At 53.9% G+C, this 22151-nt stretch overlaps 8 protein-coding genes and 1 non-coding gene across 9 annotated transcripts; 6 read left to right on the top strand and 3 right to left on the bottom strand.

Moving 5' to 3' along the window:
• Positions 1 to 634: 634 nt before the first annotated feature.
• On the top strand, positions 635 to 2091 carry IWZ02DRAFT_488407 (S-adenosyl-L-methionine-dependent methyltransferase; the record flags this gene model as incomplete). Its single annotated transcript, XM_066769462.1, has 8 exons — positions 635 to 718; positions 816 to 859; positions 919 to 998; positions 1048 to 1070; positions 1120 to 1138; positions 1192 to 1299; positions 1368 to 1984; positions 2041 to 2091. 8 exons carry the CDS (start codon positions 635 to 637, stop codon positions 2089 to 2091), a joined length of 1026 nt encoding a protein of 341 aa, XP_066625463.1.
• Positions 2092 to 2871: 780 nt separating this feature from the next.
• Positions 2872 to 2943, bottom strand: IWZ02DRAFT_t28. The gene has a single exon. It is a non-coding gene; the product is annotated as a tRNA-Thr (tRNA).
• Positions 2944 to 4593: 1650 nt separating this feature from the next.
• IWZ02DRAFT_188774 (uncharacterized protein) lies at positions 4594 to 5741 on the top strand. Its single transcript, XM_066762388.1, has 5 exons — positions 4594 to 5139; positions 5193 to 5252; positions 5304 to 5381; positions 5434 to 5511; positions 5566 to 5741. Exons 1-5 carry the CDS (start codon positions 4773 to 4775, stop codon positions 5733 to 5735), a joined length of 753 nt encoding a protein of 250 aa, XP_066625462.1. The 5' UTR covers positions 4594 to 4772; the 3' UTR covers positions 5736 to 5741.
• A 385-nt stretch (positions 5742 to 6126) lies between these two features.
• Positions 6127 to 7222, bottom strand: IWZ02DRAFT_514841 (emp24/gp25L/p24 family/GOLD-domain-containing protein; the record flags this gene model as incomplete). The annotated part of the gene is made up of 4 exons (XM_066770621.1): positions 6127 to 6469; positions 6522 to 6709; positions 6760 to 6967; positions 7025 to 7222. 4 exons carry the CDS (start codon positions 7220 to 7222, stop codon positions 6452 to 6454), a joined length of 612 nt encoding a protein of 203 aa, XP_066625461.1. The 3' UTR covers positions 6127 to 6451.
• Positions 7223 to 8849: 1627 nt separating this feature from the next.
• On the top strand, positions 8850 to 10124 carry IWZ02DRAFT_188736 (uncharacterized protein). Its single transcript, XM_066762387.1, has 2 exons — positions 8850 to 9692; positions 9748 to 10124. Exons 1-2 carry the CDS (start codon positions 9072 to 9074, stop codon positions 9889 to 9891), a joined length of 765 nt encoding a protein of 254 aa, XP_066625460.1. The 5' UTR covers positions 8850 to 9071; the 3' UTR covers positions 9892 to 10124.
• Positions 10125 to 11131: 1007 nt separating this feature from the next.
• Positions 11132 to 13535, top strand: IWZ02DRAFT_430968 (uncharacterized protein; the record flags this gene model as incomplete). The annotated part of the gene is made up of 5 exons (XM_066766121.1): positions 11132 to 11308; positions 11359 to 11484; positions 11548 to 12082; positions 12138 to 12341; positions 12391 to 13535. 5 exons carry the CDS (start codon positions 11132 to 11134, stop codon positions 13533 to 13535), a joined length of 2187 nt encoding a protein of 728 aa, XP_066625459.1.
• A 382-nt stretch (positions 13536 to 13917) lies between these two features.
• Positions 13918 to 14463, top strand: IWZ02DRAFT_430967 (cupin domain protein; the record flags this gene model as incomplete). Its single annotated transcript, XM_066766120.1, has 1 exon — positions 13918 to 14463. One exon carries the CDS (start codon positions 13918 to 13920, stop codon positions 14461 to 14463), a length of 546 nt encoding a protein of 181 aa, XP_066625458.1.
• Positions 14464 to 14932: 469 nt separating this feature from the next.
• Positions 14933 to 17962, top strand: IWZ02DRAFT_372982 (c6 zinc finger domain-containing protein; the record flags this gene model as incomplete). Its single annotated transcript, XM_066764674.1, has 5 exons — positions 14933 to 15032; positions 15089 to 15143; positions 15198 to 15463; positions 15486 to 16597; positions 16643 to 17962. The coding sequence occupies 5 exons, from the start codon at positions 14933 to 14935 to the stop codon at positions 17960 to 17962; spliced, it is 2853 nt and encodes a 950-aa protein (XP_066625457.1).
• Positions 17963 to 19697: 1735 nt separating this feature from the next.
• IWZ02DRAFT_430965 (major facilitator superfamily domain-containing protein) lies at positions 19698 to 21674 on the bottom strand (the record flags this gene model as incomplete). The annotated part of the gene is made up of 5 exons (XM_066766119.1): positions 19698 to 19915; positions 19998 to 20102; positions 20159 to 20985; positions 21042 to 21467; positions 21517 to 21674. 5 exons carry the CDS (start codon positions 21672 to 21674, stop codon positions 19698 to 19700), a joined length of 1734 nt encoding a protein of 577 aa, XP_066625456.1.
• Positions 21675 to 22151: the final 477 nt, after the last annotated feature.

The following is a 22151-nucleotide window of genomic DNA, read 5'->3' as shown; positions in this document are numbered from 1 at the left end:
GCGGCAACCGCACAACTTTTCGGATTGGCGGGCACCAGGAAACCGTCGCGAGCTCGCCGAAGATCAAAAGAAAAAGAGAAGATGGGGAGAGTCCCGTCGGGTGCTGATGGCCGGAGGCGAGGTCGTACCGGGACGTGCATGCCATCGGAGCGGAGTCGGCCCGTGTGTTGACCATGGAATCCCAGTTTGGCTTAGCGCAGGAAACGTATGTAAACGGCAGGACGCACACGTCGGAGCCCCGTCAGCTCCACTCGAAGCCCGAGGGCGAGCTACTGCTGCTCCCTCCAGCTTCGGTCCATGGATGCTTACTCCGGGCAAGACTTCTGATGCTGAAGGCTGACCTGGCACTGGTTGGACTCGGCCACACTGTGGCAGCGCCTATGTGCTTCTGCGTCGATCTCATCACTCACCTTCTGAAAGCGGCTCATGGCGGTACAGCGCTCACTGGGCCCGTCCGCTTCTTGGGTGCCTGCTACAGGCCGTAGCTGCGGCGAGGATTCGAAACCTGGAGAAGCCGCTATCACCTTTTCATCATCATCATTCAACGGCCCATCATTTGCAATCATTTTTATCTCTATCCTGCGCCAGCTTCAATCCCACGATTCTTGTCTGCATTAATCTTGTGTACAAAGCCATGTCTAAGGAGCAGTATCAGCCCGATATGGCTGCAGCTGCCGTCCCCGCCGACCACATCGTTGGAGAAGAACTTCTAGTAGACGTGAGACGCGCGCCCCGCTTATACTTTTGGGCTACATGCAGTGGCCTTTTTCGCACAAGCAAATTGACCTGGCGCTGATTTGTACATCGTTCTGCAGTCCTCTACTGACAGCGATTCAACGTTTGGAGATGCTGTCGACTCGTAAGCACTTTGCTAATACCGTGTAACATGATCCCCAAAAACTCTAAGAACTCTAACAGGACGACAACGTCTTTGGCATCTAGTGTAACCAACTACCGCTACGAGCATGGCCGACGATACCATGGAATCGAGGATGGACGTGGGTATTCCGCACCAAGTTCTTTGCACCGTAGTTGACCAAGACTCAGGGTACTCTCTGCCGAACGACGAGGTTCGTTATTCGCTCCCGTTTCCAACGAGTTGCTGTTGATTTTCCCAAGGCAGAAGTGGATCGCTTGAGTGAGCGCGAAACCACCTTGGTTTCCTCCTTCGATCTCGCTGAACATTCATAGATCTTCAGCACAGAGTGTGGGAGATTGCTCTCAACGGCCACCTGTATGTCGCTCCGATAGACCACGATTCCTTGAATGAGGTACTCGATGTTGGCTGCGGGACTGGCGGTACGCCCATTTCCCAAATTCCCCCTTCTCTTTGGATACCCAACACTGGAGCTGACGTCGACACGAAGCTTGGTGCATCGAGTTCGCCGATGCTCATCCAGGCGTTCAGGTCTTAGGAACCGACCTCTCGCCCATTCAGCCTCACAATATCCCGGCAAACTGCCAGTTTATTGTTGATGACGCCAATGACGAATGGGTCTACGGGGAGCGGTTTGATTTCATCCATACACGGACCCTACTCTTGGGAGTGAAGGACTGGAAAAAGGTAATGCGACAAGCATTTGGCGCACTCAAACCTGGAGGCTGGATCGAGCTGCACGAATTCCACATCCCAATCGCCTGCGATGACGGCAGCGCTAGTCCGGACTCCGCTGTGATGAAGTGGGGCAACTCCATGTACGAAGGCTTCCAGAAGTTCGGCGTTGATAGCATGGCGACGGCCAAGTTCAGAGACTATCTCGAGCAAGCTGGCTTCGAAGACATCCGGGAGACTCATACCAAGTTTCCACTTGGCCCTTGGCCGCGGGGTGACAAGGAAAAAGCCATGGGTGCGCTCTTTCAGAAAGACATTGGCGACAACTTGCATGGTCTGAGCGTGAAGACGCTTACCCAAGGACTTGGATGGTCATCAGAGGAGGTGGACGAGTTTATACCGCAGGCCAAAGCCGACATGTACAATCCCCAGGTGAGATTCGGGCCCAGACTTTTCTTCCCTGCCTTCACGGGCTCACAGTATTCTAGATTCATACATACTTCCCCATTGACATTTTCTGGGCTCGGAAACCTCAGTAAATATCGTCAATTCATATCGACTTTTCAACATAAGAGATCTCCTGAACTGCAACATGTCAGGGCCGCAATTGGCTAGATTCGTTTCAAAACAGCGGGAAAGAATTCTGAACATGCAATACACTGATGCTGAAATCTGGAGGCGCCTGTTCTGTGTCATCACAGCCGTGCTCAAGGAGCAGTCATCCGCTATCACAGCTGCACTTGGGGAGGTGTCAACCATGATTGCAGCTAGAACCGGGGATTGCCAGTTCTTTCAACATCCACAGCCGGCCGCCTCTCAACCCCTTGGCCCCGTAGGCGCCAATCACCACAACGTATGCGCCTCTAATCTCCGCTCGAGCGTCATCCATGGTTCTACTCTACTACGTCCACACACATGATGACTTCTTTCATTACCAAACCTGTTCCAGGTCTGATGCCAATGTCTTTGCTCTTCACGTTTCCAGGAGGACCACCTACGTAAGGACAAAATTGCAAATTCATCTTCAGCTTCTTTGCCGCCACTGAACAGACACTTTGTCACGGACTCTCAACATAGGGCATCTCGCCACTGTTCATGGAAAAGTTCCCGTGTATGCTCGCTCTTGCGATACAACAATTGCATAATCCGGAAGGAGCCGACAGCCAAAAGAAGGAAGGACTGGTGAAGCTAGGTGCCTGCGACAGAAGACTCTTGCACCCTCGCGCCTCTCTGGCTCAGGTCGACGGCAATATGGGACGTTACCAGAGGCAAAAAGAGATGCACCACCCAAATGCCTTGGGCGATCTCTCTCACTTTGCTGCCCCCTATCGGAGTCGAACCGATGGCCTCGACATTACTAGTGTCGCGCTCTACCACTGAGCTAAAGGGGCTGCTCCTTTTCAGGGGTTGGTGAAAAGAGGGGGTGGAGAAGTTGCACTATGAGAAAAGAGAATTCTTCAGGCTGACTTCCTGCCCCCACGGTAGACATAAATTTTGCTTTCCAGACATCTTCGCTTTTCAGAGCGCTCAGGGACCGCAAGGGAAGAGAAAAATCGGTGGAAGATGGTGTTGTGCGTGGCGCACGAGACGACGTGCGGTCTGTGGCGCGGCCGGTGGTTGGTGGCCTGCACACGGACGACTCGGGCGGATTTCGGTCAGGTCAGCACATGAAGCGCTTCAGGAGGCGGACACGGGATGCGGAGACGCGGGTAGAGGTCCGTTTTGATGTCACTTCTCTCAATTGCGGTTGCTACATCCATGTTCTTTGCGTTGTTGTGGAGTGACTTGCTGGGTTGTGGTGGGATGGATGGTACGATCTTCTCGTTCAGGAGGCACGGTTGGACTGTCGGAGCTTCTTGCTAACGGAACAGCAGCAACACACACACAGCATCGTGCTCGAGATCGATGGCAGGCACATCGACTCAAGCAGTGATTCGCCGAGTGAATACTTCAATCAATGGGCGTCGAAGACAGGCTCGCTGCAAGGTTGCGATTAGGTCAATCTTGCAGGAATTAAGCATAAGCTTCAACTCAAGCTACTCTTAGTCCCGAGTGAACATTGCGACTGAACACAACAATACTGCAATTGATTCTTCTACGGCACAGGATATTCAGCATTTTTCCCTCGACGCAATCTGGTCAACAAAGCTCAAATGACGAATGAAATCCGTCTGGCAATTGTTTTTACCGCGTGCAGTCGACCTTGATCTGACTGACAACGCGTGTCAAATCAAGTACACGCTTCAGAGCCAAAAGTCGCCACAGAGTATCTATACATACATACCAAAGGCTTCGAGCAGACGCCTATAAGACCTATTTTTCAAGACTATCCAACCGAGAGCTACCCAAACAGGAATTCGGACCGACAGTGGAGTGACACGGGGAAACAGCCAAGCGAGCCTCACGACCCACCTCCAAGGCGCGTAAGGACTCCATGAACAGGAGGTACCAACTCCTATTGGCCATCACCTTGCGGGTGATCCTCCTGCTTTGAAGTTGAGACGCACCTCAAGGGACGCCGAAAGGGAGGCGCGTGAATTTGGTGCAACGGCTTCAATCCGCCGCCGAAATCGCATTTAGCAGCGCACTGCACTACCGGTGGCTTGTTGTTCGTGTTTGCTTTTGGCTCCAACGCTGCCACCGGTGGGTTTGGCAAAGAGTTGACTTTCTCCGCTTTCGGATTTGCGGCTTGGACCGTTGATGTCTCCCGTTCTCCTCGCACCCTTGAGCACTATTCAGGCACCATGGATATTGCCCCGAGACGCTGCCTCTCTTGTATGACGCGTTTTGCAGTGGCGATCCGGCCATTTGCCCGACTCAAGACTTGACATCAATGGCGTATGGTGCCGAGAGAGACTCGTCACTGGAGTGACGATGTCTTGGATACTCCCAAGTTGGCGTTGTTGCTTTCCATTGTTGGTGTCCGTAGTACTGACAGAGATGAAGAGAGCTCTGACGCGAATCATTACATGGATTTCAGCGTGGACCACTGGCTGACCGTGGGACATGGGGGATTTCGACAATGTTTCATGAGTCCATCTCCGTCACTTCGAAACCCACACGGACCTGCGATGCTCGGGGCTACCCACCGAAGCGTAGCATTATTTAGGTGCTGCCCCAGAACCCCAATGGCTAGCTGGCTGGCCAGCATTCTGTCATACTCACGCTCCTTTTGTTCTCGAGACCGGATCTCAGAGACAATACCAGAAACATTGTCGAAATGCTCAGTTCAATTCTTCTCTCCGCTGCTGCCCTGGCTCTGGGAGCCAAAGCTCAAGACAGCAGCAGTTATGACGGCTACGAGTACGGCAACATGTTTTACCTTGGCCCGACCACTGGCGGACAGTACATCACCAAAGCCACCTACTCTTTGGTCCCGCCCAGCCCGCCTACCGACTACGTCACCTCCAAGGCCGACACCACCTGGCTTTCCCTCTGGATTGGCATTCAGGGCGACCCCACCAATGCAAACGTCCTGGACATGGACTTTGTCCAGCCGCTCCTGAACTGGGCTCCTAACCAGGAGTCCCAGGGCTGCAGCGCTGACGCCAACCACTGGTGTGTTGCGGCTAGCACGTACACTCCTCGTGAGTATTATTCACGAAGCTGAAAGCCATGCTTGTTGCTAACACTTGAACAGAGGGCCAGAACGGACAAGACTACGTCGCCATCCCCTCCGACGCCACTCTTGACTTTGAAGGTACTTGCCACTAACTGCTTCGCAACTGTCCCAATCGCTGATCGCCCGCAGTCTCTGTCAATTCCGAGACCAACAAGATCGACCAGAAGGTCTGGATCGACGGCGAGCTCAAGTCCCAGCAGTCTGACGGTAAGAGAACCCACGAAGAATGCCGAACCCCCCAACGCTGACAGTCTTCCAGCCCAGGGAATGAAGCCTTCCGTCTTCTACTCCGGAAACGAGTGCTACGACTACGGCTGCGGTACCCTCGCTTCCTACAGTAAGTTTAGTCCTCAGCGGCGATCGAGACGTACATGATTCTGACGATTTTTAGGCTGGTCCAACATTACAATCCACATGAACGAGGCCGACGCCAAGTACGACTCGACCTTGACCCTGACCAACGCCACCTCCAGCGGCATGACTACCTCTGACGGCGGCAAGACCTGGCACATCGAGTCCATCAAGATTGACGAGGACCAGTTGACCACTCAGGAGGCCTAGATGTCCCGCTCATCATCTCAAAGCAGTGGGCGAACTTGCTGTCTTGTTCTTGTCGATATTGGTTTTCGAAAAGTCGTAAAACGGTCTGTGTAAATACTCGAATGTCAAAAAGCATAGAGCATCATTGGTTGAAAACGGCAAACACAAACGGAGACAACCATGTCGAGTTCCAGGAAGCACTACCAGACCGGAGGCCAGTAGCTTCCACAGCTTGAAAAAGTAAACGAAGAAATCACCGGAATTCTTTTTCACCATCTCAATCTGCGAGCACAGACCATAGAAATTCCGAAGCGGTTCTGTCGACTCACATTGATGCGCCGAAAAACCGATGGACCAGATTTTGGAAAAGCTGCCGTAAGCTTAATTCTTTGATTCCTGGCTAACGAATGTCAAACGCTGGCACAGTGGGTGCAAAAGGGCACGACACTTGGTAGAGATACCAGCTCGCCAAGCGCAGTTGCGATCACAGATGAATGCTCCCTCGGCGTAGCTACAATGGCTGAGGACTACTCCTAAGACATAGCTGTGATGGTGGATGACGCTTCCCTAGGCGCGGCTGTGATGGCGGACGACTGCTCCCTTGGCGCGGCTGGGATAGCGGATGACTGCTCCCTAGAGGATGTCTCATTTCTTTCTACAATGAAGGAAAAGCAAAGGATGTCGAAATCCGTATCTTCGTTATTTGTACTACACCCAAAGTCACGCTTCTAATGGAATTATACGACGCGTTTGACCTGTATGGCAACGTGAGTCGCTCTCTCAATTGCGATGCTGAAGTTAGCGTACCTCGAAGAACCTCTTCAACCACCAAACCTGGAAGATGCCCTCTCCCACGAGCACGAGGAGCTGGAAGATGCTCCACCACTTGACTCGAGCGTTGGTGCTTTCGGCTGTGTTTCTGTGAACCGTCTCTCTGACCACGATGTAGCCCTGCTCGTCCTTGACCTGCGCGACGAGCTCGGAGAGTTGGCGGACTGCCTAAATTAGCGCAAGTCGCCCAGATTCCCGTGGCCAGTATGCTTACCCTCTTTCTCCAGCGGATCCTGAGGAGCCTCGGACTCTGGAACGTAGACAATGCCGTGCACGTTGAAGGAAACCTCCTTTGTGTTTGCCGACCAGTGCTCGTTGCTGAAGCAGTAGGTATAAGTGCCATCCATCTTGGCTACGAAGGAATGGTCGCCGGAAGAAACGCTGCGCTCGTGGACTTGCATGGCATTGCTCGGGTTTTGAATCTGGGGTGTCGTGTCAGCGCATTGATCAATGGAGCAGGTAGACCATTCGCAAATTACCCAGAAGTCAATGTCAAGATTGCCGCTACCACCAAATTCGCGATCTCCGACTTGAAATGTGACCGTCATGGTGTCGTCGACGTGGAGCTGTTCGTGGAAACATTCGCGCGTGTGTGCCTTGAGCTGGATATTGTGGGCAGAGGTCGCGCTGAACATGCAGCTCAAAGCCGCGACGGCGGCGGCGGCGAAGAAGCGCATGTTGCGGAAGCCAATTGGCAAGGAGGGAAACGCAAAGATAGGGCAAGTGTTGAATCTGGCCAGCTAGCAGGTTGGGGTGTTGATCGTTGATCCCTACAGCTCGCGCGGCAGGCGGCTTCGGCGACAAGTGCCTCCGCCGCCGATCCTTGTCGCAGATCGAATACCTCACTTCATGCCGTCGTCAACACTTGTTCCGTGCCATACTTCCATCACTCTAGACTCAAGGTCGCCGTACGCTGGAAAACTTATCTTTATCTACCATTCACCAGCCACGAGGTGAGTCGGGGTGCACTGCTGCCTTGGGGCGGCAGCCCATACAAGACTACAGCTTTCGATCCTTTGGTCTTTGCTCGACGTCGTTGTCTTTCCTCGATTTCCAACTCTGCAGTCTTTTATTTTCGCAACCATGAGGATAGAGAATCCACCATCAGTTTCCATTCAAGTTTTTTGATCTTTTCGTTGTCGAGCCGCAAGCTGTGTTGTGGTGTCTCGAGGCGGTATTTTTCATTCTTGTGGTTCTCTGTCCTTCTTGAACCAAGGAGAATTAAAGTCAATTTCTTTTCCAGTGCATCTCAGCTGGGGTCATGAAGGCTGTGGATACAGTCGTCGGAGCAACTTCAGCATCGCGCCCGACCCAAGGAGTCGCCATTCACCACCGCAGATGACTTCAAGGACCTGCCACTGCTTTGAGAGCAATTGTGGTGTGGACAAGGAAACACCATGCCGCTGTGCAACCATGAGCACCAGGTGGCGGTGACTGCCTGATGCTCACGAGTTTGAAAAGCTGGGGCTGCAAGGTTTCGGAGGCTGTGGCAAGTTGTTGGGGCGCTGCGGATCAAGATGACACCAAGCGTTGGTGCCGCTGCTGCACTGCAGAAGCCATCGCCAGGCATGTCTACAACTTTATTGGATAGGCGCAGGCGGTGCGTGGTGGACGCCTGCTCCGATATTTGGCGGCGAGGGAAACCGCAGGACGTCCCTTTATAAGCCTTAATTGCGAACTAATCTTCATCCCGAAGACGGACGGACAACTCTCCTCCATTGAGGCACTGCGCATGAGGACTGGGGATTCCGATATGGCGCACATGACTTAGCATGTAGCTTGAGGCTGGATTTAGGACTGAACCACTCACCCCGTGGCGGGGACTGGAAGTTTCCCACCTAGGGGGTAACCGAAGGTCCACGGGTCGAATCCAGCTACTTCCTGAGGGGCACTCCATTACGGGGGAGAGACGTAGGTCACTGGCCGGACCGAACTCTTTTGTCTTTTTTTCTTTTTTCGTCACCTCGCCTGTTGCGCTAGCTACCAGTCGCAAGCGACATGACTTTGGTGTGTTAATTTCCCTTTTGCTACCCCCAATGCTCATCAGCGCATGTAGGAGTGTCATAGTAGAACGTGCGCATCTTGTCGGCGTGGACCGCCGTCCGGACCTTTCCTCAGCTACGTCGCTTCAGAAGGCTTCCCATCCCAAGTTGGACCGCTCCAACCTCGTATGTGCGGACAGCACAAGCACACATCACTTGCAGCTCTTCAGGACGGTCAATTTTCTCTACTTTGTCTGTCACGCAAATTCTAAGCACTGGCACAATCTGCTTCAAAACACACAAATTCAACACCGCCAATGGCCCTCAAGGACATTAGCCCAGAAGAGAAAAAGGCTCTCATGAGAGGCAGCACGCTCTACTGGCTCGCTGGTGGTCCTACCTTTGATCGAAGGGCAAGTGCTCCCCCCGTTGTGTGTCTGGCGCCTGAGGCTTTTCAGCCAGACGGTCACGTGGCGGTGACCGCCGCTACCCATGCCTAATTAAACAAATCCGACCGCGACTCTGGCTCAGCCCGAACCACATCATGGACAGAGTCAAAAAATTTGTCAGCCAAAACTTCAAGACCGACCTTGATAAATTTGGCTACTGGGAGGCATTCGGATCACTCTTGCTAACCCCATTCGAAGTTCAGCAGCGCAAGTACGCCGTCTACCCGAAGCCCAAGCACGTCGAGACCCAAGCTGAGGTGAATACCGCCAACGACGCTGCAACGAACGAAGCCGAGATGGCGAAGCAAACCTCCAACGGCAAACCTGGACAGGATGGCCAGGGAGGCGATGTCTCTTTCACGCCTGCGGAGGATGCGACGATCAAGGAGATGAAGGACAGAGGCGACTCATGGAGGCAGATTGCACAGGCCCTCAAGAAGCCCCAGAACTTTGTCAAAAAGCGCTACCACGAGATTGCCACCCCCGAGCAGAAGGCCGCTGCCGCCAACAACGCTGGTGAGAAGAAGGGTGAGCAAGCCAAGAAGGTCCAACAAGCCCCCAAGACCAAGGCGTCCGATGGCAAAAACAAAGAGGCGTCTGAAGTCAAGACGGATGGTAACCCAGACCGCTCTGCTCCCACCATCAGCCCTCCGCAGTACATCAACGGACTCCAGGCTGTCTATGTGCGCCCAGACGACACCTTCTCTGCGAACGACGTAAGCTTCAATGTTTTACTTCGTCCAAGGATAGTCATAACTAACAAGTCTTCAGCTTGTCTGGTTCTGCAACGCATTCATGCACGACAACGCGGAGCGCTGGATCCGCCTGGCCAGCCGTTACTACGACCTCACTGGACGTCGCATCCACCCAAGTGTCATCAAGAAGAAGCTGATGGAATCCGGCTTGCCGTCTTGAACGACGAACTTCATACGAGTTGAAGCACGTGTGGATGCCTCTCAACTCTCCTCGCATTACAAAATCAACTGGAACAGCAGCTCCGAAAACGACATCCAAGCATTGGAGGGCGATGGATTTTGAGCATGGCAAGGTTGCACGTTGGAGGTCGCGTTGGGCATCGTGCGCCAATCTTGGTTCTGCTCTGCTCGTGGGGTTTTCTTTTCTCCTTTCTCTTGCTTGCACTCACGTACACGAGTGCAGATGGTTCATAGATACTGCGTGGCTGAATTTCACCATCTTCAAAATCAGGTCCGGGTCTGGATGAAGGAAGCGCTAACGCTTCGGCTCCTTTAAAACAAAAGAAAAGGGTTCTTCTTATTTCTCTTCGTTTGTGCGGTGATTTCTTTGCATACGGTTTTGTTATACCAGCTGACTGATGGAGAACCACCACCGACCAAGCCTCGACAGACTGCGCCCAGGTAACTACGAAGGCAACTCACACCTGAAGCCAGTCGCGCCGTTGAATTTGACTATCGCGACCTTTCCAAAAACAGCTAACCTGCGCCAAGGTTGACGAGCGCAAACGCCTTGACAGCCACACCTTGGCATCGCATGTCATCGCGCATGATTGCGACGCCAATGCACGCAACATCTAGCAATGAGGTTCATCTGCACATCTGGTTTCGGTGTCGCGCTAACGCATGGATATATGGGGGGAAAAGGAGGAGCAGGGACCTCGCTCTCGGCTCCACCCGACCACAAACCCGCATCGCGATGTGGTCCCGAACTAGCACAACAGCTTGCCGACACCCCGAGCCCGATCGGACAACACCTCCAACGATCATCCTTCATGCTCTTGCCACCACTGTGTCTCGCTCTACCGCTCTGCTCGTCTCGTGACAAAATGGGCTGCTGGATGGATCTTCGGGGGTCGGACTTTCGGAGCAGGAACACCCGTTAGAAGAGCTGGAGCGCGAGAGCGTCGCATGGCAAGCAGCTGGGTTCCCGTGATACGAACTTCGCTATGTGGAGAGCGGACGGCTTGAGCGGACCTCGCTGTACTAGGTTACAATGAATGTCTTTTGTAAAGCTACTACTAACTTAGCATGACCCCTTCACTCAAGACCTAGTCCTGCTCAGTCATTCTTCCCATCTCGTGCAGGTCATTCGCCATTGTCCTGCTTGAAACCCGCATTTCTGATTGCATCAATTGACGTTTCCGCTACCGCAGATCTTGGGTTGTCAGGACTGAAGCAACATGTCCCACCATGGCAAGTTTGGTGACCTAAACGGCCACACCAATGGCGACTCAATCAACGAATCAAACTATGTCGATGGAACGACGGTTGATGGGTTGAAGGTTCTCATCGCCGGAGCTGGCATTGGAGGCTTGACTGCGGCTATCTATCTGAGGCGAGCTGGCCACAAGGTCACTGTGAGTGTCCCGTTTGCGTAGACATGGAAGGGCACTCTGACTTTTGATAGGTTTTTGAGCAATCAGCTTTCGCTAACGAGTTGGGCGCTGCCGTGCAACTAGCCCCCAACACCAACGGCGTGCTCAGACACGTTGGAATCAATGCAGAGGAGTTCGGCGCTGTGGAGACAAAGTCTGTCAGTACCCTGATAACAGCACATTTCTCGCAATCGCATCAATGAATTGCTAACCCTTCTAAGATCGTCGAATATGACGCGTCCGGGAAGCTCCTTCGATCACTCAGTACTGCCGGTTTCGACCAAATTTTCCAGCATAAGTGGCTGCTCTGTCACCGTGTTCACCTCCACGAGCACCTCATGCGAAGGGCAACCGCTCCCACTGACTTGGATAACCCTGGAACCCCTGTAGAGGTGCAAACGTCTTCGCGCGTTGCTGAAGTTGATACCCACACGGCGACGGTGACGCTTGAGTCTGGGCAGACTTTCCAGGGACATGTCGTCGTAGGTGCAGACGGCGTGCATTCTCGCACCAGGAAGAAAGTACCAGGTGGCGACGTCAAAGTCTTTGGCAGCGGCAAGAGCGCGTACAGGTTTCTCGTGAACAGGAAGGCCGCGCTTGAAGATCCTAGGACAAAGAAGTACGCCGACCAACTTGGACAGCTGGCGATGTGCTATGATAGAGACAGACGGGTTGTCATTTACCCTTGTGCAAACAATGAGCAGCTAAACTTTGTCTGCATCCATCCAACAGAAGAGTCTGGAGCAAAGAAAGAAGGTAAGAGAAATGGGGAACGCGTTTGAAGCCAGCAAGCAGAGCTGACATTAAAAAGCTGGCGCAGAGTACAACCAAGTCGGCCACAAGAGCAAGCTGCTCGAGATCTACAAATCTTTCGATCCTGACCTCATTGCTCTTCTGGACAAGGCCCAAGAAGAGACTTTGAAAGTGTGGGAGCTTCTCGACTTGCCACCTCTCGAAGCATGGACCAACGAAAAACTCGCGTTGCTGGGAGATGCAGCACATCCCTTCTTGCCACGTAAGTAGAGCATGGAAAACCTCAAGGACGCTCAACTAAAGTCCAGTAGACCAAGGTCAAGGCGCCGGCCAAGCCATCGAAGATGCCGCTGCGCTTGGTGCGGTTCTTCCCAAGGGGACAAAGCCTGAAGAAGTTCCTCAACGCCTGCAGCTCTATTTCAACTTCCGTTACGAGCGCGCGACCAACATCCAGTCCTTCTCTCGCGAGTTGGGCAAGGACCAGACAGGCAAGGAAATCAACATGCAAGCGCACATGGAGTACAACTTTGGGTACGACGAGTGGGACAGCGCGACAGACAAGTTCCGGCGTTGGCAGTGGGCCCAAAACCCCAACCTCTACTGGCGCATGCCCATCGCCTTTGGACCCATGCCAGGGCCGCGCCAGGACTTTTACGGGCGCCCGCACAAAGCGACGCACTCGACGGCGACGACGGCGTCCATCAAGATCAAGACTTCGCGCACCGTCCTCCAGAGTCTGTTTCCAACGACACAGTTCCGCTTCCGCAGCCCTGGCACGATAGCGTATTGCAGCTTTTCGCAGACGACGCTCGACAAGATGGACTGGCTGGGCGGTGGTGGGTACCGACACTTTGGCCTCTATGTGCACGGCGTGCAGTATGTCAAGAAGGACGGCTCCGTCATTGACGGCACGTACATGCCGCTGCTTTTCGAAAGCCTGGCAGACCCAATTGTCAGCGGACGTGAGGAGCTCGGCATGCCCAAGCTGTACTGCGCCATTGACATTCACCGCCGCCACAATAGCTACCGTCTGCAGACCAGCTGGCAGGGCGCGACGTTTGGCGAGTTGGCGCTCGAAGACCTGCAGGAGGTCGACGTGGGCGCTGAAAAGGGCGCCATCGGCGGCGAGGCCGACGATGGCATCATTGTCTACAGATACATCCCGCAAGTGCACAATCGCGGCCAGGCCGCTGAGGAGTACGCCGTCTTCGTGCCGCATGCTGAGGAGGGCAAAGTCGTCCCTACGACGGTCAAGAGAATTTGGAAGGCGGGCAGGGCGAGTGTCAAGTTTGACCCCAAGGATTGGGACGCGTTGCCGACGCTTCATCATGTTATTGACAGACTCGCGGAGATTCCAGTGTACGAGGTTGTTGGGGCCAAGGTGGTGGAATCGGAGGGTGTGCCTGATGTGTCGAATGCGATAAGGGTCGACGAAGGGGTGGTGCTCAAGGGGTGATGAAGAGGTAGTTTTCCTTACGCTCATTTTACCCCGCGACGCGAATGGAGTCTGCGTTATGGTAGCTAGTTGAAGCAATTGTTTTGATTTGCCAAGCGTGTGATTGAGTAAACAACATGCATGCACCAAGATTTTAACCTCCGCAGAAGAGGTAATTTTCCATGATCGTAAGTAGAGTTCCGGCAAGCGTGCACCAACGCAATGCCGGTGAATCGTGGCCCTCCACATCGGCCCCTCGGATTACTCATGATGCAGCTGAAAACATCCCGCAGCGGAGTCTTAGTTCCAGCGATAAGTCCGTCGGGAATTGTTGTGGGATAAAAGAACGGGTTGCTGCCTTTTTATTTCATCACCCATCAGCAACTCCACTCCGATCAACATCATGCCCGCAGGCAAGGACATTCGTCACCCCAACCGCTTTATCACAGGCCACGACGCGACTGGAAAAGCAATATTCGAGAACGAGCTCGACGAGACCCTGCCCATCACTCCACTCCCCGCCGACGCAGATTTTGGCCTTTGCTACACAACCAAGGGCTTCCCCATCGAATTGAACGGCAACGCGGACATCCAAGTCTACAAGAGCTTCCTACAAAACCCGCCGGGAATCACCGTCTCGAATGGTTCGGTAATCCGCATGGTGGACATGCCTCCGGGGCTCACGTCGCCCATGCACCGGACCGTCAGTCTCGACTACGGCGTGGTGCTCGAAGGAGAGGTCGAGCTCATCCTCGACTCGGGCGAGAAGCGGCTCATGAAGCGCGGCGACATCAGCATCCAGCGAGGAACAAATCACGCGTGGAAGAACATGAGCGGCGAGCACTGGGCGCGCATGCTGTATGTTTTGCTGCCCGTGAATCCGATTGAGATTGGCGGTCAGAAGTTTGGAGAGGCTTCCGATATTCCAGGCGTCAGACCGTCGGACTAGGGAGAAACAGGTCCGGGTAAGATGGTGGAGTGGATACTGTGATTTACAGATGTACGGAGGTTGTGGGTCTTCGGGAGACGCACAGGCCGACGGTATCCGGACAAAGGATGCTAATGAAGTCGACACAGTGGATGGCGGGCGAGGGAGTGGTTCAGGATAAGGATCCGAGTAGACACAGGCAATGCATGAATTTTGGACGAATTGTCAACGTGGCGGTGATGGTGGTGACGAAGATCCAGGATGATGGCGGGAGAGGCACGGAGGGGAAAGAGGGGCAGCAAGTCCCAAGTCCCAAGTCCCAAGTCCCTTCGCTCTGCAGGGTCCGACCGGCTTAAAACCAGACACCCCCTGCCACCAACGCCCATGCGGGGGATATCTTCTACTTCGTCGGCAGGTTTCCTTTTTCCAAGCCAACAACACTCTTACTCCCGCCGGATGCCTATCACCTCCCCCGCCGTCACCCCGCTCCATGGAAAAGTCGGTCGAACGTCCGAAAGGCCTTTTTCAGTGTACAGAATGCAAGCGCAGCTACACTCGAGTAGACCACCTTGCCCGCCATGTCCGATCTCGTTTGTTCATCCCCCCCCCCGCTGTAATGGCCTACAAATTCTTACGCGCGCAACAGATTTGCAGGAGAAGCCCTTCCAGTGCGACGTCTGCCACAAGGGCTTTGGAAGGCCGTACGTCCACTCCCGCGTTTGCGTCCTTCGAAGCTGACGGGCTGCCTTGGCTAGAGACTTGCTCAAGAGACACGCAACTTGCCATGATACCGATGCAAACGGGGCAAAGAGGCAAAAACGCACCTTGGTTCAGAGCTCTCGTGTCTCACAGGCTTGCAAGTCTTGCGCCTACGCCAAGTTGAAGTGCGAGGATGAGAAGCCCTGCAAGCGCTGCCGCAACAAGGGCATAGAGTGCGAATCCAACTCCGAACATCGAGCCAATGCGTCTTCGAGTCAGCACTCGGGTATGCTACTCTCGAACCCTAGTTCTTGGCCCGATGGTTTATTGATGCCCACTTGCAGCCCCTTCTCCGCCGAAACCACAGCGCCAGACAGAGGTCAACGGCTCCATTCAAGACTCGAATGACAACCAGATGCCCACGCCTACTACTCTGCTAAATGCATTTGAACTCAGCAGCGACGGATCACCAATAGGAGACTCCCGAATCCCTCCGTTCACCACTTCTATATCCTCAATAGCTCCCATGCGAGGCGAGCAGTCTTTTTCTCAAAACATGCCTCTGAGCGAAAACCAATTTTCGGATTTTTTACGAAGTGTCCTGACGCCAAATGACGCGGGCTCACTTAGTCCTGCGCATTGGGATTTTGAACCTCGCAACGTCCTTGACTTTACAGTAGAAGACGATCTTTCCTTTGACGCCACCGACTTTGGCCTGCTCGATGCTTTCAACGGGAAGCCTTACAACTCGAATGAGGATTTTGGTCAAATGGTCCCTGATTCAACAAGCGCTGCCTCACAATCCGAGACGAACCATACATCTGGCGGATCCCTTGATGAACGAGGACGGGTTGCTTTGGGCACAGAGGCTTTCCACAAATCTTCTTTGGTCCGGTGGCACCCCCAACATGAAGGATCACACATTGAGATGGGAAAAATATCAGTTCCCAAAAACGACGCCACGTCCCCAGAGGGTAGATACAGATCTGAGCAGCACGTTCTCAGCGAGCACCTGGACCAGAGCGCAAGAGACCAGTTGTTGGCAGCCATACTCAATGCCTGCGACACGGCCAGCATAGGCCGTGTCGTTTCTTCTTTTCCCACCACCGAACTTTTGGACGACTTTTTGCAATGTTTCTTCGCCAGCTATTCTACGCGGGCCGATTCCTACATACATGCACCAACCTTTTCACCCAATGCCGCCAAATCCTGTCTTCTCGGTACCCTTGTGGCCTCGGGCGCCCTTTTCACAGAGATAAGAGCCCTTCAAAAGTTGGGTCATGCCATCCAGGAAGCAGTCAGAATCGCCATAATCCACGAAATCGAGAAGCGGAACGCTCTCACAAGGGAATTGTGGCTCTTGCAAAGTTTCATGTTGATGCTGCAGAATTTCCTTTGGGCAGGCAATAGGCGAAAGATGGAGGTTGCAGAAAGCCAACAGCAGCCCGTGTACACGGTATGAACTCAAAGCTTTTTATGGACTGCCTGTTGACGAATTCAGATGATTCGCCGAGCGGGTAGATTCAAAAAATCGAGATTGCCGCCAATCAGCCCGTCTCCTGGAGACACTGGTGAAGTGCTTGAACAGAATTGGCTTGCCTGGATCGAGCGCGAATCTTTTCGTCGTCTCGCTTTCCACGCATGCATCTACGATGCACAGTCTTCCATGTGTGTCTTGGTCAATCCAATCATATCCTACGGTGAAGTTTCAATTCCACTCCCCGAACCTCGCGAGCTGTGGATTGCAGAGACCGCTGAGCAGTGGAAAGCTGCTTATCTTTCTCTTCCGCCTGGTTTCCAAGACCACCAATTTTGCTTTTTAGATTACTTGAAGGATCCCTCTTTGCTCGCGACTTTACCTCATTTCCATGACACACAATTCGCCACCCTGGTCATCCTCCATGGTACTTGGGGCATGGTCTGGGAGTTCAACCAACTTCAACTCACCACGCGCTCTAGGACTGGTCCGCACAACAGCTCGCTTGTCATGACGCACCGTCACGAAGAACTGTGCCAGATTCTCCGCCAACTTCGCGGGAGCATCAGCTCCTGGCCCTCTCATGTTCAGCCTTGCCCGGAGGTTCAGTTGCTGCTGGAACTTCTTCTGATGTACCTTCACGCAAATATGGAAGATATCCAGCTCTTTGGCGGCAAAGAAGATCAAGATGAGGCACGCCGCGTTTTTCCAGGCCTCCAGCAATGGATGAATGACTCCTATGCTCGTCAAGCAGTTTGGCAAGCAAGTCGAGTGCTCTTGGTGGCTAGGACTTTTCCGCGGAAGACCCTCCGCGACTTTTGGGCTATTGCCGTATACCATGCCTCACTCGTTCTATGGACTTATGGCGTTATTCGTCATGCTACTTCTGCAAGTAAAAATACCATGATGCCTGCAAACTTTGCTGCCACTTCCATTCTGGACAAGAATCTTGGACTGTCAGCTCAAGGTATCGACTCAGACGTGTGGCTCGAAGGCCCCGAATCCTCGGATGTGCAACGATTCATCGCCCTCGGCCGCGGGAGACCGTGCATCAGCGGCATTATCGATCCGACAACAAACAGCAGCCCCTCGTCAGTGCCTTCACTCGTCCCAATCGAAGACTCGGAAGCAGTGATGAAAGTCACGTCGGAGGTGCTGAGGAGAAATTTTCTTGGAGACGAAGAGCATGACGACCAGGGCATGCATCGGCTCGGCGGTCTGGGCATGAGCTTTGGAGTGGGAGCCGGGAGCAACGATTCGGAGGGCGCTGTGCCGTCGCTGGTGGAGAATTTAGTGCAATTGATGAGGGACTTGGGCAGTGCGGCTGGACAGGTTCACCGGTAGTGCAAGTGACTGAAGTTTTCCTTCCGTCTCATCTCCAAAAGCATGCGAGGAAGAGGTGGACAGACTTTTCATGTCCGGAGTTCTGGAGAGCATGTGGAAAAGTGTGAGGTTTGATATGACGGATTTTTGGGCACGGCACTGCATGGAGCATGTATACCCTTTGTGTTTACATTTGCAAAGGTGGTAAATCTTTTTTTTCGCTGCAACCTTTTCCACATATTTATGTTCGTGGTCGGTGGTCACGGAACTGTGGACGAGTCTCGCGAGCCTTGGGTAAAGTGGTGGTTTTGGTGGTGTGATACACCACCACACCCCCGCCCTAAGACTCGGGACCTCAATGCCTTGGTGAAGAAACGCAGCATTTTTGATGTTCTAGCATCCTTCGAAAGCTTTTCAGATTCTTTTCTACAAGACTTTCTTCCTGTCTATTGACACTCGTTGTCTGTGTTCTCTCATTCATAGTGCTACCAACTTTCTCAACAATTCTACTCTCCACCAAGATTCTGTGAACACAGCACCTCAGCACAACATCATCCACCAGCTTCGTCTACCTACACACCTATCCACGACCTTCTCCATCGCCAACTCGCCTCGTCCATCATCCTCACCCACCAAATCACTTTACCCGCATCCACCTACCGAGCGGCAACAAGCTGCATTGACACCCCGCGCCCCTCTTTCTCTCTCCGCAAACTACCCACCCTACCTAGCGGCCCGACCGATCGTGCAAGGGTGCAGCAACGGCCAAGACACGAGGTGTTCGTTTTCCGGCCCACGCAGCCGAAGTGGTCCACATCGGTCCGTCCTCCGTCGCGCAAGCCGTTCGCCCGCCCGTCGGTTTTGGAGAGGGCTGCTGATGATTCTGTGGGGAGACGGGGACGTTGTAGAGGAGAAGGGAGATCGTGGTTGTGCTGCTGTGCGTGACGGTCTTGTGGGATTGACTTGCTCAAGATCGCCCATTCGCCGTTGCCGCCGCCGCCGATCAGCAGATGAAAATGAAGCAATCAAGACCTAAAGCCAGAGCGTCTGTTTACCCAATTCAGCCTGCTAAACTAGGTACAACAATAACAGCAGCAGCAGCAGCAGCAGCAGCAGTGGAACCAACGAAGACACGCTCGCCAACAACGCGTCAAGACCCAGACCCACGCCTCATCTCCCATCTCCTCGGCCCACCCACCAACATCACTCACTCATCACAAACCCACAGCGCATCAATGACAAAACGGACGGGACTAGCCGAACACATAAGCCTCAGAGTGTGGGGTAGAGCAAGCGAACGAACCAGCACAGAGGGCATGACCGAGAGTCGTGGCGTCAGTGGCGGTTCGGAAATGCCGTTGCTGCTGCAAACGCAGAAATGCGGGGGAGCTTAATTAAAATCTGCTGGGATATCCTTGCGCATTGGTTGGGCGCGTTGGTTGGGTGGGGTGTGCAGGGATGATGGAGAAGGTGGTATGGAAGGTAGTTGGTGGTTAATGATGATGAGGGCGTTAGATGCGTGAGGGTGTTTCTCTGTTAGTGATGTGTTTTGAACGGGACAGGGTGATGAGGCAAAATCGACAAAGACAAAGACGACGACTCAATTTCGAACATGTACATTCAAAAACAAAAATCGCCTCACGTCGCAGCAACAGGTACGTGATGCGTGGAAGAAGACCGTCTGAATCCAACCCTCAACATTTCTTCTCCGCAAAACAACCACCCCCCCCCCCCCCCCCCCCAAATAATCACCTCCCTACTCGCCAACCTCGCGGTCCTGATCCCAATGCACGAGCGAGCGCACAATGCGCCATTTCCACGTGGCATGCCGAATGCGCTTACCGTAAAAGTACAACGGGACGAAGCCCAGTATGACGGCGCCGCAAATGCCGGCCATGGCGCCAAAGGCGCGCTCGTAGCCGTCCTTGTTGATCCACGGGTTGGTGTAGAAGGAGAGGAGGAAGCCGAAGGCGGCTGTCAGGAGTTAGTTGAGTTTATCGGGGTAGTCGGGGGGGGGGGGGGGGGGGAAGATGAGGAGAAGGGGGAGGAGACGCACATTTGAAGCCCAGCTGGCTGACGGTGATTTCGCCTGCAACGGGCCGGTATGCGTCGATGGTGTAGACGAGCGATATGTTCGTGGCTTGCACGATGGAGAAGTTGACTGCCAAACAATGTCAATGCGGGAGATCTTAACAACCAACAGGGCAAGCAGCTTACGCAGTCCGATCCCAACTGTCGCACACATCCAGTGCAACCGCAACCCAATGCCCTCGCCATACAAAACCAGACTCAGGGGTGCGGTAACCAAACTGATGGCCAAAGCAGGCAAACGCATCTCCGGCTCCCTGACGCCGCCATTACGGCGCGTCAAATAGTCCGCACACCAGTCGCCAACGTGGCCGCCAAAGAAGATACCGAACGCCGAACCAATGAGGCCGGAGATAAAACACAAGCCCGACTTCCACGCCTCAAAGCCGTACGCCTGCGCGTATGCCGTTGCAAAGTTGGAGCTGATGGCCACGATGAAGCCGATTGTGACGGACATGACAAGCGTCGCCCACAGCACGGGCGGCAACAGGAGAAGCATTATGGGCCGTATGAAGAGCTTGAACAGCGGCTCGCGCGTGTGTACGCCCGAATAGAGCCGCAGCGTTTCCCAGTACGTCATTTTGCCCGCGGGCTGCTTGCGATGGAGTCGAGTCGTCGTGGCGGGTTTGGGCAGCGGAGCAGTCGTGTTGTTGGACACCGTGTGCTCGAGGTGCCAGGCGCGCGCTTCTGTCTCCTTAGAGTCAGAGGGCACCCTGGCGAGCTCCTCGTCGATGGCCTCGAGACCCGGCTTAAAAGAGTCGGCGCTGTCGGGCAAGGGAATGAGACCACTGCGGTCGTATTCCGTCTCCGGGAAAGTGAAGATGACGAGAGCCGTTGTGGCGCCAATGAGGGCTACCGAGACCCAGTAAATGTACCGCCAGTCATGCTTGATGGTGATGAGGCCCGATATGATAATACCGCCGCTCACTCCAGCGCTGAGAAAGCACGTGTAGATGCTGTCTGCCGTCAGTAGAGGAATGCCAAATTTTGGGGAGGGGTTCAGGGGCCATACGCCATGACGGTTCCTCGCTCATGGAGAAAGAACATGTCGGAGATGGTCAGGGGCGCCAGACACTCGGCAGCACCAGCGCCAAATCCCATGAAAATTCTGGCCGTCAGTTCGCTGGCGTAGCTAGTGGCACCGCCAGACCACGCCGCGCAAGCAGTGTAGAGAACGAAGGACAGAACGTAAGCTGGTCGACGCCCATACTTGACAACCATGGGCATCCAGAACAGGTTGCTCATGCCCTGGCACAGCGCCGTCGTTGTGAAAAAGTAGGCAACTTTGGAAATGTGGTGCGCGAAGCCTGGTCCAGGAGGTCCGTAAAAATCCATCGTGATCTCCATGATGGCGACTGTTGGCCCCGCCGCTAGGAAGTTGGCCCAGAAGATGGCCAGTGATAGCAGAATGGCGATGTACCATCGGTAAGATGTTGACCTGATACAGAGATCAGCAAATTTCGAGTATACCTTTACATTCAGCTTACCAGGTCAAGGGGTCTCTTGGGTCATTGGACGGGGTGGGAATGAGGATAATGTCGTTGGTGTCTTCATGACGGAGGCGCAAACTACCCAAGGTGTTTTGTTTTGCGACTTCTTCCTTTGGACGATCCGCCGTCAGTCGTGAAATACCTTTGATGGCCATGATTGTCGGAGCAAACGATGTCGGAGCTAACAAGCAATGATGGTAGTTGCGGTAGGCGCTTACTAGCTGATATCCAAATCCTAATCGGCTCCCATAGCACACTTTACTTGAGCCAGCTCAGACATATGATCTGCAGGCCCCAAACAGACCCGATCCAATCGAGTTTGGTCCTACAGTATGCTGCCGTGTGCAATGCCCATGGAGAAAGGAACGTTCAACGTGCGCGTGCTGCATGTGGGCAGCCGACGCGCGCGGCCCTGATGCCAGTCTAGGGTGCTCAGACCTTGACCCCGAATGCGCCACAATGCGGGGCCCCAGACCCCGGAGAACATCCGTCATAGCAATCGTTGTCGTATTCGAGTTCGTTACACTGGATGGCATTGCGGGAATATCCTTGAGGCGTCTGGGCCTTTACCGAGCCTCTTCTTTTCCCTCACCTTGCGGTAAGGCGGCCACATCGCGTCGCCGGACGTGGTC

Source organism: Phyllosticta citriasiana (assembly GCF_038021145.1).
Source record: "Phyllosticta citriasiana strain CBS 120426 chromosome Unknown IWZ02scaffold_3, whole genome shotgun sequence".
Classification (NCBI taxonomy): Eukaryota; Fungi; Ascomycota; class Dothideomycetes; order Botryosphaeriales; family Phyllostictaceae; genus Phyllosticta; species Phyllosticta citriasiana.
This window is presented reverse-complemented; position numbering and strand designations above follow the sequence as displayed.